Source organism: Alternaria novae-zelandiae, assembly GCF_023758075.1.
Source record: "Alternaria novae-zelandiae strain BMP 2774 chromosome Unknown scaffold_35, whole genome shotgun sequence".
Lineage (NCBI taxonomy): Eukaryota > Fungi > Ascomycota > Dothideomycetes > Pleosporales > Pleosporaceae > Alternaria > Alternaria novae-zelandiae.
The window spans coordinates 1-13,922 of record NW_026056995.1 but is presented as its reverse complement, the minus strand read 5'-3'; the positions used below and the strand labels follow the sequence as shown (position 1 = coordinate 13,922).

The 13,922-nt window shown below is 36.8% G+C and overlaps 2 protein-coding genes across 2 annotated transcripts; one reads left to right on the top strand and one right to left on the bottom strand.

Annotated features, from left to right (window-relative positions):
- Positions 1 to 634: 634 nt before the first annotated feature.
- Positions 635 to 1,214, bottom strand: CYN1 (Cyanate hydratase; the record flags this gene model as incomplete). Its single annotated transcript, XM_049404107.1, has 3 exons — positions 635 to 656; positions 704 to 1,137; positions 1,185 to 1,214. 3 exons carry the CDS (start codon positions 1,212 to 1,214, stop codon positions 635 to 637), a joined length of 486 nt encoding a protein of 161 aa, XP_049250072.1.
- A 725-nt stretch (positions 1,215 to 1,939) lies between these two features.
- Positions 1,940 to 5,522, top strand: J4E88_010515 (uncharacterized protein; the record flags this gene model as incomplete). The annotated part of the gene is made up of 6 exons (XM_049404106.1): positions 1,940 to 2,056; positions 2,290 to 2,567; positions 2,619 to 3,373; positions 3,463 to 3,956; positions 4,005 to 4,266; positions 4,321 to 5,522. The coding sequence occupies 6 exons, from the start codon at positions 1,940 to 1,942 to the stop codon at positions 5,520 to 5,522; spliced, it is 3,108 nt and encodes a 1,035-aa protein (XP_049250071.1).
- Between the last annotated feature and the right edge of the window lie 8,400 nt (positions 5,523 to 13,922).

The following is a 13,922-nucleotide window of genomic DNA, read 5'->3' as shown; positions in this document are numbered from 1 at the left end:
AATCAAAGACCGCGGCATTAGAGCTGCGCTCACCTGCGTGCGAACAATGTGGGTTGTCGCCTTGGTCACGCTGGTTTGATGGGCAGCCCTGGGTGTATAGTAGTACCAGTAAGGGTGACGTATGTGCGCAGCCGTCAAAGCCTCTCTCCTGTCAGGACGAGCAGCGTGCCGCGAGATACCAGTAGGGAATTGGGTGTTGACTAAGCGTTTTTCCCAGGAGTGAGAGCCGTTTGTCTTGATCGACTGTGTGCTGAAGGAAGAAATTGGTCGTGGCCGAGCGGATGCAGAAAAGATGGTGGTGTTGGCAGGATGGATTCCTCTAGCTCGAGGTGTTTATGTAGCCAGGGGAAAGCTAGCGGAGTGAGGATGAGTTAGGCAGGCATGGCAGGTGAGGGAGATTATGGGCAAGAGCGGTGGGTTTGCGCTCTCACCCAGGAAGCTGCACCATAGATCAACAACAACCCCACAATGGACAACAAGCATGGATCCCACGGCAAGAATCGCAGCACTCCAAACACGATACGACACTCAAATAGAACAAGAAGCAATGACTATAGGTATTGACACGAAGAATCACAATTACAAGAGACTATACTTGGCATGGATCACATCTTTGGTTGCTACTACGATGCGACTAGAATCGCGAGTATGGGAGCCTAGAAGTCTGTCAGTAGCCGTTAAGGATACATGGACTATCACATACCATTTGCCCCTCAGCGTAATCTTGGCCCATTCGCCTTTGTCATCCGTCTCCTTCTCTACTTTGGTGCTGAAGGAAATGGCACTCATGATGCCGTCACCAAACTTCTCGTGCATGACCGCCTTGTAAGCCTGTCCGTAGTTCTGTACAATCTCGTATAGGCGGTAGATGGTCGGGTCCTTTGGTGGCATGTCGAGCGTGCTGCCTCGGTTAGGGAAGCCTCCAAGCGATTCGATCAGCCCAGCGTCAATCTCTAGAATTTCAGACAGCTTCTTGATGTCCTCGGCGGATGCCATGGCTTGACCGTAAAAGAGAGCGGCGATTGCTACTTCATCGCGCCCGACGTGCTTTGCGATGGCTTCGAAAGATAGGTTCTTCTTCTTCTTTGCTTCGAAGAGGGTCGGGGAGGAGGGAGGCAAACGAGGGATGAGTTCTTCCTATGCGACTGTTAGCGTCGCCCGACAAACATTCGTTCTCTCCTTACGTTCAAAGTAGCAATTGGGTGTTGCGCCATGGCGATAGGCGTGGAGTGGAAGCAGCGGGTAGCTGTGAGAGGGACAGCAGGTCGTATAGATCCAAATGTGCGAGAGGCCAACCTGGCAGAAAGCGCAAGACGAGATGAGAAAGCCATTGCGAAAGATATAGCAAATTGAGGAGACGGCTATGTCAACGATGTTGTGTAACGACGTGGGCAGATAAGAGGAGGAGCTCTCCAGCTACCGAACCGCTCTCAAGCAGCCGATGATACAAGGGTACGTCATCCATGTGCATCTGCCGCATCTCCATGCGGCCCACAAGTTGTGTGGACTCTTGAGCGGGCGCTTTGTACCATCTAGGAAAGCTCTATTACAGTTCTCTTTGGTGTTTGCAATGCGATATTGTGGTTGAACTGCTCCCACCACATGTCGCGCAGCATGGCGAAGCTGTCAAGAGGGGGAAGCTCCGTACATAGTGGGGTACTCCAGGGCTATGAGGGGCTACATGCTGCATCCTAGCGCCGGTACGCGCCTGGCCAGCAGAGACGGAAATCAGGGTGCGCGCACTCCATTGGTGTCTGTTTCACATGCTCAGCTCGCACGCTCGGGCTTCCCTGCATTGGATGTGCGTGGTCCGTCGCGCTGAGATGATGACGCGGGGTCAATTCGGCCTCAAGCTCCAACTCTGAAGCTCCAGCACACCCCGTCCACTTTACATCCTTCGCGCTGAGTGGCAAACCACCAGAAGCCTCAATCCGGCACAATGTCTCGCCGAGACGATGATCTGGCATATGGCGACTACCATGGGCAGGAGGGCGACGAGGGAGATCGCGGCCTTATAGGCGACATGGGTCGGCGTTTTGGCTTTGGCAGAAAAGAGGTCAGTACATTCCTCTGAAACGCCATGCTGTCATTGTACGCTCCCTGTGTATCGCGTCGTTGAGGAAGTGGAATTGCCCCACTACCCGACAGTCATAGCGTCGGGCTGCCTCGTCATTCACTGTCTTCGCGTATCTTGCGTTCCTATTCTACACCGCCTAGCTTGCTGCAGGGACAGGACGCGTATCTAGAAGCTTGTCTTGGATCTACAAATTCCTAACCTTAGCACCGCAGAACAACCAGCCCGCTTCTTCATCCTCAAACCAGGGCAGCGGCGGTATGTCGTTCTTCAAGAAGATCCACGACCCTCTCCACGGCTTCGTTTCCGACCTCAAGGATGCCATATCCGGCGATGATAACGCGCAGAAGCCCCCGCCGGGTACATATCAACAGCAAGGCCAGCAGGGTGGACAGCCACAGCCTGGGCAAGAGTACCATCAACAACATCGCTTCTTGAGCTTCGCGCCTGAACGACATGGCAACGAGACCAAGTGGTATGTTGACGGATGCAGGTGAGTTTTCCATTTCCACATATCATACACGAATACAATTGACATGTGTAGCTATATGTACGCCGTCTCCATAGCTTTGGAGCGCGCTAAAGAGTCCATCTGGATCCTCGACTGGTGGCTCTCTCCCGAGCTGTATCTTCGCCGACCGCCCGCCAAGAACCAGCAGTACCGGGTCGACCGACTGCTGCATGCGGCAGCAGAACGTGGCGTCAAGGTCAACATCATTGTGTACAAGGAGGTTACACAAGCCCTGACTCGTAAGTTTTTGAATCCAACGTTACCAGACTATCTTCATTCTCTTTTACCGAGTTCGACGGATAGGTTTACCAAAGGCCTTACGCGGGTCGGCCTAGATGTTATATTCAAAAGTCTTGAAGAGTGGGAAAAGACAGATCCGCTGATTGCCCCTCCTATTACAGTCTCCTCGTCGCATACCAAACACCACTTGGAGGACCTCCACCCCAACATTGGTGTCTTCCGACACCCCGACCATTTGCCAGATGCGGCGGTACTGCAGTCATCCTTCTTTGCGTCGATGAAGAACATGTCCTTCACACCTGCAAAACTTGCCCAGCTTCCTGGAGACGGTTTAAAGGCGATCTATGGTGCTCACGAGGGTACTGTCATGTACTGGGCTCATCACGAGAAGCTTTGCCTGATTGACGGTCACATCGCATTCATGGGAGGATTGGATCTTTGCTACGGTCGTTGGGACACTAACCAGCACGCAATTGCTGACGCGCATCCCGGCAACATCGACCGAATTGTGTTCCCAGGTCAAGACTTCAACAACGCTCGTATGCTAGGTAAGTCATCGTCGTACTCTAGGGCTGTCAGACGGCAGATAGGCGGTCTCTTCCTACACGAGGCGGTGATGTTTGCTGACACTGAGTAGACTTCCAGGACGTGACCCACTGGGAGAACAACAAACTCGACAGGACCCAAAGCTCTCGCATGGGATGGTCTGATGTAGCGCTGTGTCTCTCCGGTCCTGTAGTACAGGATCTTCGTACTCACTTTGCCCAACGTTGGAACTTCATCTATGACGAGAAGTATTCTCACAAATCTTCCAGATACACCAGGTTACCGGACACCGGCAGCGGAGCTCAACAGGCACCTTCCATACAACAGCGAGGATTGGAAGGCGAAGAAGAGGGCGAACGCGGATTTGGTCGCGAAGAGGAGGGCGAGCGAGGACTGTTCGGACACGGTGCTGGGGGGCATCTTCGCCAAAAGATGCAGAGCAAATTCGAACAGTATGGCGGCCAAGAGCACGGACAGTACGGTCAGCAACAATCGCATGCAGAACACAGCTCTCAGAGGGGCGGCGTGGATTGTCAGATTGCACGCAGTTCTGCCAAATGGAGCCACAACCTGGTCACTACTGAGGTCAGTAGTACTTCTGATTGTGCGAACACGAACTGACAACTTCTTTAGCACTCCATCCAAAATGCTTACTGTGAGATTATCAAAAACAGCAAGCACTTCATCTACATTGAGAACCAGTTCTTCATCACCGCCACTGGAGATCAGCAGAAGCCGATCAAGAACAAGATCGGTGCAGCCATGGTTGAGCGCATCGTTCGTGCTGCACGAAACGGTGAGAAGTACAAGATGATCGTTATGATTCCTGCAGTGCCTGCCTTTGCTGGAGACTTGAAGCTAGACGAGGCATTGGGCACTCGAGCCATCATGGAGTGTAAGTTTGATTCGTCTCTTCCGCATTTGCTATGCTGACGATGATGTCACACAGTCCAGTACGACTCCATCAACCGTGGCGGTCACTCCATCTATGAAGAGATCGCTAGGGCTGGATTCAACCCAATGGATTACATCCGATTCTACAACCTCCGTAGTTACGATCGCATCAACTCCAGCGCGGTCATGAAGGAGGCGGAGCAACGTAGTGGTGTCTCTTACAACCAGGCTCAAGAAGGTTACGATGCAGCGCATGACAACGCGCGTGGCTACGAAGCCTACCGCCCACCACCCACCCAGGAGTATGGGGTCTATGAGATGGATGGCTCCGGTCGTCCTCCCTCTGGACACCAGCAGTATGACGGTGGCCCCCAGAGTCAGGGCAGACCCGGTGACTACGACCGCTACCAGCAGGAAGCTGTCAAGATCGGTGGCCGACAAGGTCTTGGTGATGGGCGCTGGGACACGGTCAGCGAGTGCTACATGCTTGGTGGAGAGGACATCCGCCGTGTACCTTGGGAGGGCTCTGCTGAAAATGAGATGGACGCCTTCGTATCTGAGGAGCTATACATCCACAGCAAGCTTCTCATCGCCGACGACCAGATCGTCATCTGCGGTTCTGCCAACCTCAACGACCGCTCCCAGCTCGGCGACCACGACTCCGAAATTGCAATCATCATCCAAGACCCCAAGACCGTCGATTCATACATGGATGGCCGACCCTACCGCGCGTCCGAGTTCGCAGCCAGTCTCCGCAGAGAGCTTTTCAGGAAGCACCTCGGTCTCCTCAAGCCCCAAGACATGGAACGCCCAGACGCCAACTACCAGCCCATTGGCGTCCCCAACCAATACGACTGGGGTTCCCCCGAAGACCTCCAAGTCGCCGACCCCCTCTCCGACGACTTCCAGGCCCTCTGGAACTGGCGCGCCCACACCAACACGCAAGCCTTCGGCAAAATCTTCCACCCGGTCCCCAGCGACGAAGTCAAGAACTGGAAGCAATACGACGAGTACTACTCGCGCTTCTTCGGCCAGGACCAAAAGGCCAAGGAGAACAAGAAGCCGAGTTTGTACAAGTGGGGTCACGTTGTTGCGGAGAACTTTCCTCAGGGCGAGCAGGGTGTCCGGGAGGTTAAGGAGGTGCTGAGTACGATCAAGGGGAATCTGGTGGAGATGCCGTTGCTTTTCTTGAAGGAAGAGGATATTGCGCAGGAGGGTATGGGGTTGAATGCGCTTACTGAGGAGCTTTACACTTAGGTTCGTGGAGAGTAACGGTCTACCTAGGTCTGCTTTGATGATCAATTACGATGAAATTACGTCTTTGTATCAGCTGCAGGCCGCATAAAAGCCGTTCCACACAGTTATACTCCGCGTGTTCATCCTCCCCGTTGCATTTGCAAACTGCTGAAGGTTCCCATCTTCTCTGATCTTACTTGGACAGTGTCACATGCGAAAGCGCCAGCGACTCTTTCATAGGAGACCGATGTAATACAACGCAATATATATCCGCATAGGCTGCCGTGCTGTCTTTGTTGGATGCTACGTCATGTGAGGACCAATTGGTCAACGCCGCATACGTCGCTTATTACGCGGATAAGATGCTGCCTACAGCTCTCACCACCACATAATTCCATTGTCAACACAAACTTTTGTTGAGATTTATCTGAAGCTCTTCTTCTTACCCAAACTGATTACTGACGCACATTCGGAGAAGCAGTAGGCGCAGCATCCTTCCGGCACTGAGAACGAAACGATCATGTCCTCGCCAAGTGCACAACTACCGCTTCCCCAAGGCGGATCACCTCAGAGTGAAGAACCAAGCCAAGCTCACCCACATCTAGAAAATGTGACTCAAGACGGAAACCCCAATAGCAGTAATAGTGTTACTCAACCTGCGCAAGCTCAGACTGGCAGACAACAGCTCAACGCCATGTTCAAATCAGCGAAACACCATGAAGATAGCTACTGCATTGGTTGCATCGGCAAAGACGGGGTCTACAGGGTCATACACTATCTACCTGGACCGCCGGACCAGATAAGCAACTACGAGATCTACGACGCGAAGCCCATGTCGCCAGAGATGATCAAGGCCTGGCTTGATACACAACCGTGGAAACAGGAGACAGAAGACAAGTACCGAGGATCTCTTAAGATAGAGGTACATAGTAAGTAAATTAACACAAAGTAAGTTCTATTTCTTATACTTATATTATAAAGTTATTAAATAACTATTACTATACTTATTATTATAATAAGCTTATATATATATATTTTACTAATTATATTAATATAGATAATTAAAATAAATATACCTTTATTAAGTATACTATATACCTTCTTTTTAATAAGTTTTATATTCTTTACTAAAAGTATTATACTTTTAGCTTTTATTAATATATTAGTTATATAAAATATAGTATTAATACTTTTTATACTTTTTAGTAATTATTTTAAGTAGAGTTCTAATATAAAAAAAGTTCTAGAAGTAGTGTACTATATAAAATTTATAATAACTTATATAAGCTATAAATTAAGTAGTAAGATTTATATAACTTATACTATAAATAAGTAATTAGTATTACTTTACTAAGCTATAGTAGTTATAATATAGTTAAGTATTTTAGAGAAGAACTTAAAGCTTTTTACTATAAGTACTACTATCTTTAGAAGATTTAACTATAAGCTTACTTTATTACTTAAAAAATATTATTATACTACTATTTATTAAAATAAGCTTAAAGTTTTAGATATTTTTTATAATACTTATAAAAATTAGTAAATATAGTAAATAAATACTATTAGATATTATACTAAGCTATAGCTATTAGTATTCTTTTATATAAGTTTTTATAATATTATTTTACTTACTAGAATTTAAATAAAATAGTAATACTAGGCTTAAAGAAAGCGTCTTTAAAGTATTACTAAAAGTTTTTATTCTTAATATAGAAAAAACTTTTAAGTTAAAAATTTTTAAGAAGTCTAGTACTAAGAAAGTTTAGTTAGCTAGAAAAGGTATTAGTAAGCTAAAAAAGCTTTCTCTTAATACTTAAATACTACTTTAAGTTACTTACTATACTATTATTTTTATAGAAATTATAAGTTTTATAGTAACTATTTAGCACTAGCTAGTAATAAATACTAAATATACTAATATTTTTATTAGTAGAAAAGCGTAGATCTACTATAAGAATAAAGTTAATATAGCTATAAGATACTATATATTTTTATATAATATTTATATTAAATTTATATTAGAGTATTTCTAAAGTAGTTCTCTATTTAATAAAAAGAGATAATATAAATATATATCTATAGTTTTTTATTATAGTTATACTTATATTAGTAAATAAATCTAGAGAAATATAATATATTTTATATATATATATTTTATCTTTATTTTATAGTCTTCTAAAGTTAACTACTAATCTCTAAACTTTACTATTAATAGTAATTTAATTAAAAAGTTATACTAAGTTCTAAAAAATATAGTATTAAGTATTTAGTCTAGTATAAATTTTGTGTATAGAGATACTAAATTCTAAACTACTATCTCTATCTCTATCTATAGCTATATTTATATCTATATCTATATTTATATTAATTTTCTAACTAGTAGTATTAGAATTAGAGACTTTATAGTTATAAAGACTAGAATTATTTTTAGAAGCTCTCTATTTCTAGTAGAGAGTAGTTCTTATTTTTTTATTCTACTACTAAATAAATTTAACTAGCTAAGTATTTTTTATAGTTATATTATTCTTATTATTATTAAGTTATAGCTTAAACTTATTAGAATAATTATCTCTAGATTAGTTACCTTTCTAACTACTTTTCTTATTAGTATATATAGTTGTTTAGGCTATTATAGTAACTTATAACTATTAATATATTATTATAAAGTGCTAATTTACTATATAAACTATAAGTCTTTACTTTATAGTATCTACTAAGTAACTTTTCTATATCTTATACTTAATAATATAGTACTAGTTTATTAAAGTATTATATAAAATAAAGTCTCTAACTAAAAGTTTAAAGAGATTCTCTTTAATATAAAAGTAGAATATATACTACTAAAGATAATCTACTAACTAATAGATAGCTAACTTAGAAATTTAGCTACTAGCTAAAATTAAAAGAAGTAATAATAAGTCTAAGTAAGTAATAGAAACTATATACTAATAGAACTTAACTTTATTAGAAAGATTATAGTACTATTTTAGTTTATTTTAAAACGTTTCTAAGATACGTATAAGTAATTTTATTATATCTAGAATATTATATATAGAAACCTTAAATACTCTTTCTATAATATAGATATTATTAATTCTTTTTATATAATTAAGGCTCTAAGGTATAATATTTATATATTAAGAGTTCTAGTAGCTTACTAAGATTAGAAAAAAGACGTAAACCTAGTAACTAATAGTAGCTATACTTATTTTAATATTAAATATAAGAGCGTAAACTATAGATTATTATATTATAGTAAGATTATTATTAAATAGATATAGCTAAGTATTATAATACTTATTAGAGAGCTAAGCCTAAAGTAGTTCTCTATTAACTAGAAGAAACGCTCTATTAGCTATTATTAGAGCTAGAGACAATTAATAATTAAAGATAATTAAGTATATTATAATTAATCTACTCTAAAAGAAAGTTAGAATAAAATCTCTAGCTATATACCTAAGAGCTAAGTAATTACGTGTCTATAATTAAGTAATTATAACTACTCTCTAACTTTAATATACTCTCTAAAGTAGTAAAAGTATTAATCTACTTTACTAAAACTAATTCTATTAAATCTACTATAATTAGTATACTCTAGTAGAGTCTAGGCTTAAGAATCTAGAGTATAGTAGTAGGTTACAGCCTAACTAAGCGTTTAATTATACTTAACACTAATAGTAGTAAGCTCTTGCTTATTTAAATAAGGCCTAATAGTCTAGAAATTAACTCTATTAGTTTAGAAATTACTTTATAATAGCCTAGAATATAGCTAATAGCTATAAAAATCTAGGTATCTAACTAGTAAGAGATAATTCTAATAGTAAGATCTAGGCTTCTAATCTCTTCTAGGTAAAGTTTATAGTATAATTAATAGCTTAATAAGCTACGCTAGCTTTCTATATAGGTGCGCGCTTAGGCTAGAATTAGAAACTTTATAATAATAAGTCTTCTAATTCTTCTCTTCTCTACTATAATTATTTACTTCTATATTATTAAGATACTTAAGCTAATAAGCTATTAAGCTATCTATCTAATTAACTTATCTACTTAAGATTCTTAGCTTTTAAGTCTTAGCGCTCTTAAGCCTCTGCGCTTAATTCTCTACTCTACTTAATATACTACTCTACTTACTTCTCTACTCTACTTACTTCTCTATCTTCTCTATTACTATAGTAAGTTCTTACTTTTATACTTAAATTAATAGCTAACTATTATAATTTAGTTTAATAACCTAACTTCTAACTCTAACTCTAGCTATAAGCGCTAGCGCTCTAGCTTTTACTATAATAGCGTTCTACACTCTAATTATAATATCTTTAGTAGTAGTAATTATAATATATAAGCTAGCACTTAGTGTAATAGCGCTTAGTATAATAGCGCTCTACTTAATAGCGCTTTATAGTTAAGCGCTTAATCTCTCTACTACGCTTAACTTAAAGACACTACTACTTAAATTCTACTTTTCTCTTTTAGAATAATAGTAGCTAATAGCCTATTCTCTAGTAGCTTTACCTAAAGTAATTAGGCTTCTAATACTTAACTATCTTAGAGCTTTATAAATTCTAATACTTAACTAAGTTAGAGCTTTAAGATAACTAGTAGCTTTAGTAATAATAACTTCTATAAGAATTATAAGTAATTAAAGTTATACGCTAAGCGTACCTACTTAGATTATAAGGCTCTTTAGTTTAATAATCTTAATAACTAGAACGTCTAAGAGACTATTAAGCTTATTTCTAAGAGTAGCATCTTTATTACTAATAATACTTTCTAGACTTAGAATTTAGGCCTTTAGTAATCTAACTACGTTAAGAACTAAGGTACTTAAGATTAAGAGAAGTAAGCGTCTCTAAGTAATAGTTATAGTTATAGTTACTTTTATAAAAAGTCTAAAAGTAAGGCTTTTACGTCTAAAACTCTTCTAGATTATCTATATCTAACGTATACTAGTTATTAGCGTAAGTAAGTTAGAGTATTACCTAACTATAACGCTCTTTAAGTTTTTAAGTATAAGCGTTATATTTATTAGTAGCTTCTTAATAATATTTAGAAAGCTAATTATTTTAAGTAACTCTATTAGGTTATGTATTATTTATTCTATAACTCTTATAACTACTATACTACTAATTAAGATCTATATAATTACTTTATAAGCTTAGTAGATTACTATAGTTCTAAAGTAAGTTTATAATTCTCTTTTCTTTAGTTCTTTTAATCTTTTACTAACTTAATAATAGCGCTAGAGCTTTAAGAACACTATTAAGTATTATAAGTAGCTCTACTAAGATCTCTACACTTATAAGAAGTAGAAAAAAGAAGCTAAGAGTAGTTCTAAGATACTAGCTAAATTATTAGATAGAACTTCTAAGTTTTTAGGTAAGAAGAGCTTAAAGAGTACTTTACCTATAACTCTCTAGAACTCTAATTAATATAGTGCTTATAGTAAGTTTATAATACTAAGTAAGAGAATAAGAGAGATTAATATAGGTAGTAGTTAGATACCTTTACCTATAATTTCTACTTAGAGTTATCTACCTATAGCCTTTAATCTAATACTATAATACTTAGACTATTATTATTAAAGCTTATTCTAGTAGCTACTACTACTAACTTTCTAAATATAGGCTTCTTAATTTAGAAACTAGCTACTATAGAATTAGTAGTAGAATTAGTATAGTTATTATTAGTCTTAGTAGTATAACTACTAGTCTTAGTAGCGTAATTATTAGTTTTAGCTACGTAATAATTATTCTTATTATTATAATCTCTAGCTATATAGTTACTAGTCTAATAGCTCTATATCTAGTATTACAAGTAATAGATTCTATTACTATACTTAGTGTTAGCTAGCTAAGGCTAAGTACGTAAAAGCGCTACTACGTACTAAGTATAATTAGATATAGCTTAAGATTTATATATAGACTTAAGCTACTAAGACTACTTATCTATAAGCTTAGGTTAAGAACTTTAAGAATAGCTAAAATAGTAAGTCTACCTTTAATAAGAATAACTATAAGAGTTATAATTAGAGAAATTAGCGCTATAGTAGTTAGTAAGTTAGTAGCTATATAAATTAGTCTAGTAGAAAAGTTTTATAATTTATCTACTTTATACTTATGTTAATTATTAGTAATTACTTCTTTATAACTAGGCGCTAGTTAGAGTAACTAAGATCTAGCTTAGGTATAATTAATCTTTATAGTAGTAGCCTAAATAAAGATCTATCTACTCTATCTACTTCTTAAGAATTAAAGATTATAAATCTTATAAGTTAAGTAGCTATTTAAACTTCTTAAACTATTATTAAATAAGTAATTTAGTTAATCTATCTATAGGCATAATTATAGTCTCTAAATACTTAACCTTAAATAATTCTTAAGTATATTTCTACTATAGCTATATATTCTAGATATTAATATACCTAAGCTAAGTATTAATATACTTATTCTTTCTAATAACTAGCCTAATTATCTACTAATTATTACACTAGATAGTCTAGAGTTCTCTAAGATTAAGCGCTAGCTTCTTAAGAAAGCGCCTAAGTACTATAGCTTTCTTAGTAGTATACTTAAGAGTAAGTAGCTCTACTTCTATAGTAGAGGTAGTAACTATACTTTACCTTATAGCTTTCTAAAAGATTACACCTCTATATAATATAGTAATATAGCTATAAGATAATTAGTAAGTCTCTAGATTATTAGTAAAGAATGCGTTTTTAGTAATTATTAGATTAGATTTATTATAGTTACTATACTAGATTATATTATAGTAAGTATAATAAAGATATATAATTACTTACTTTATAACTTTCTTATACTTATTACTTAGGTTTATAAGAAAGTGTAAGAGCTTTAAGATAGTATACGCTATATCTAGTTAGAGTATAATTACTATATAAAGTATAGAGCTAACTATTTTCTAGTATTTTTTAATCTTAGGCTTAGTTACTTCTCTAGTATTCTTAATTAGCTTCTTTAACAGTAGAGGTATTAGAGAGAAAGATTTATTCTTAAGCTTAAACTTCTTAAGTATCTTATCTATATATATATTATAAATAAGTATAATTATCTTTAGATATTAGTCTCTAATTATATAAATACCTAGAAACTACTTTATATCTCTCTAATCTTAAATCTTATACTTACTAGAGATTTAGGCCTATATAGCTATTACTTATTACTTTATATTCTTATAATAGAGTAATAGAATATTATTAACGTAGAAGAGAATAAGAATCTTATATTCTTAATTAAAGAAAAGATAGAGCTCTTCTTAAGAAGCTATTATACTAATAGCTCTTAGCGTTTCTAAGAACTTCTTATACTATAATAGTAAAGAGTCTTATAATCTATAGAGCGCGTAGTTAAGCTATATATATAATTTTAGCTTTCTAAAGCTATCTAGTATCTTATAAATTACTAAGTTCTCTACTATAATCTTTGCGTTAAGAAACACTTCTACAATATTAAACTATTTAATCTCTAGATTACTCTAGGTAGTAATTACTATTATAGCGTAGAAGAACTTTATAGTAAGTATTACTATATAAGTTATATTAATTAAGTTCTTCTTCTAGAGATTACTATAAACTATAATTTAAGCTTTATATTTAAGAAGATAGCTATTCTAATTATACTTATAAGTCTATACCTATTTTAATAGAAGTAGCTAATCTTAGGCTTTTAACCTATAGATTTCTGTCTAGATTCTCTTCTTACTTAGCTAATTAATCTTTCTCTTAGAGGCATCTTTAAAGAGTATATATATTAGATACTAGATTAGTTATTTCTATAATCTAGGTAGCTCTTAGAGATTATTATAGTATTAGTAAGTAGCTTTTAGCTTATACTTACTAAGCGTAGTAGCTATAATAATAGAGTTTATAGTTTTATAGCTAGCTTAATTATTCTAGTCTTCTTAAAAACTAGAGAGGTAGGTCTTATAAAAGTTAATCTAGGCTTACTTATTAACTAAGTCTATAATTACTATATTTACGCTACTTGCGCTATTACTCTCTAGTTAATTACTAGGCTAAGTAGGCTACTTTTCTATGCTCTTAGAGCGTCTTAATAGTTAATAGACATTTATAAAAAGAGAGTACTTAGGCTCTTTATTTATAACTCTTCTACTATAGCGCGTTTTAGAGAATTTAGCTATTAGCTAATTTTATAGCTATATTAATTATTAAGAGAAGGCTACTAATTTAGATAGCCTACCTCTTAGTCTCTTTAGCGCTTACTCTAGTTAAGCTAGTTTTTTATCTATTTTTATAGAACTAGAGTCTATTATAATAGACTTAATAGATAAAGTTAGATTTTCTAATCTATATATAAAAGGCTTTCTACCTCTAGACTCTAATAGGTTAGCTCTTTTAGATATATACACTACTCTTTAACTATTAGAAACTTTATAATTACTTTA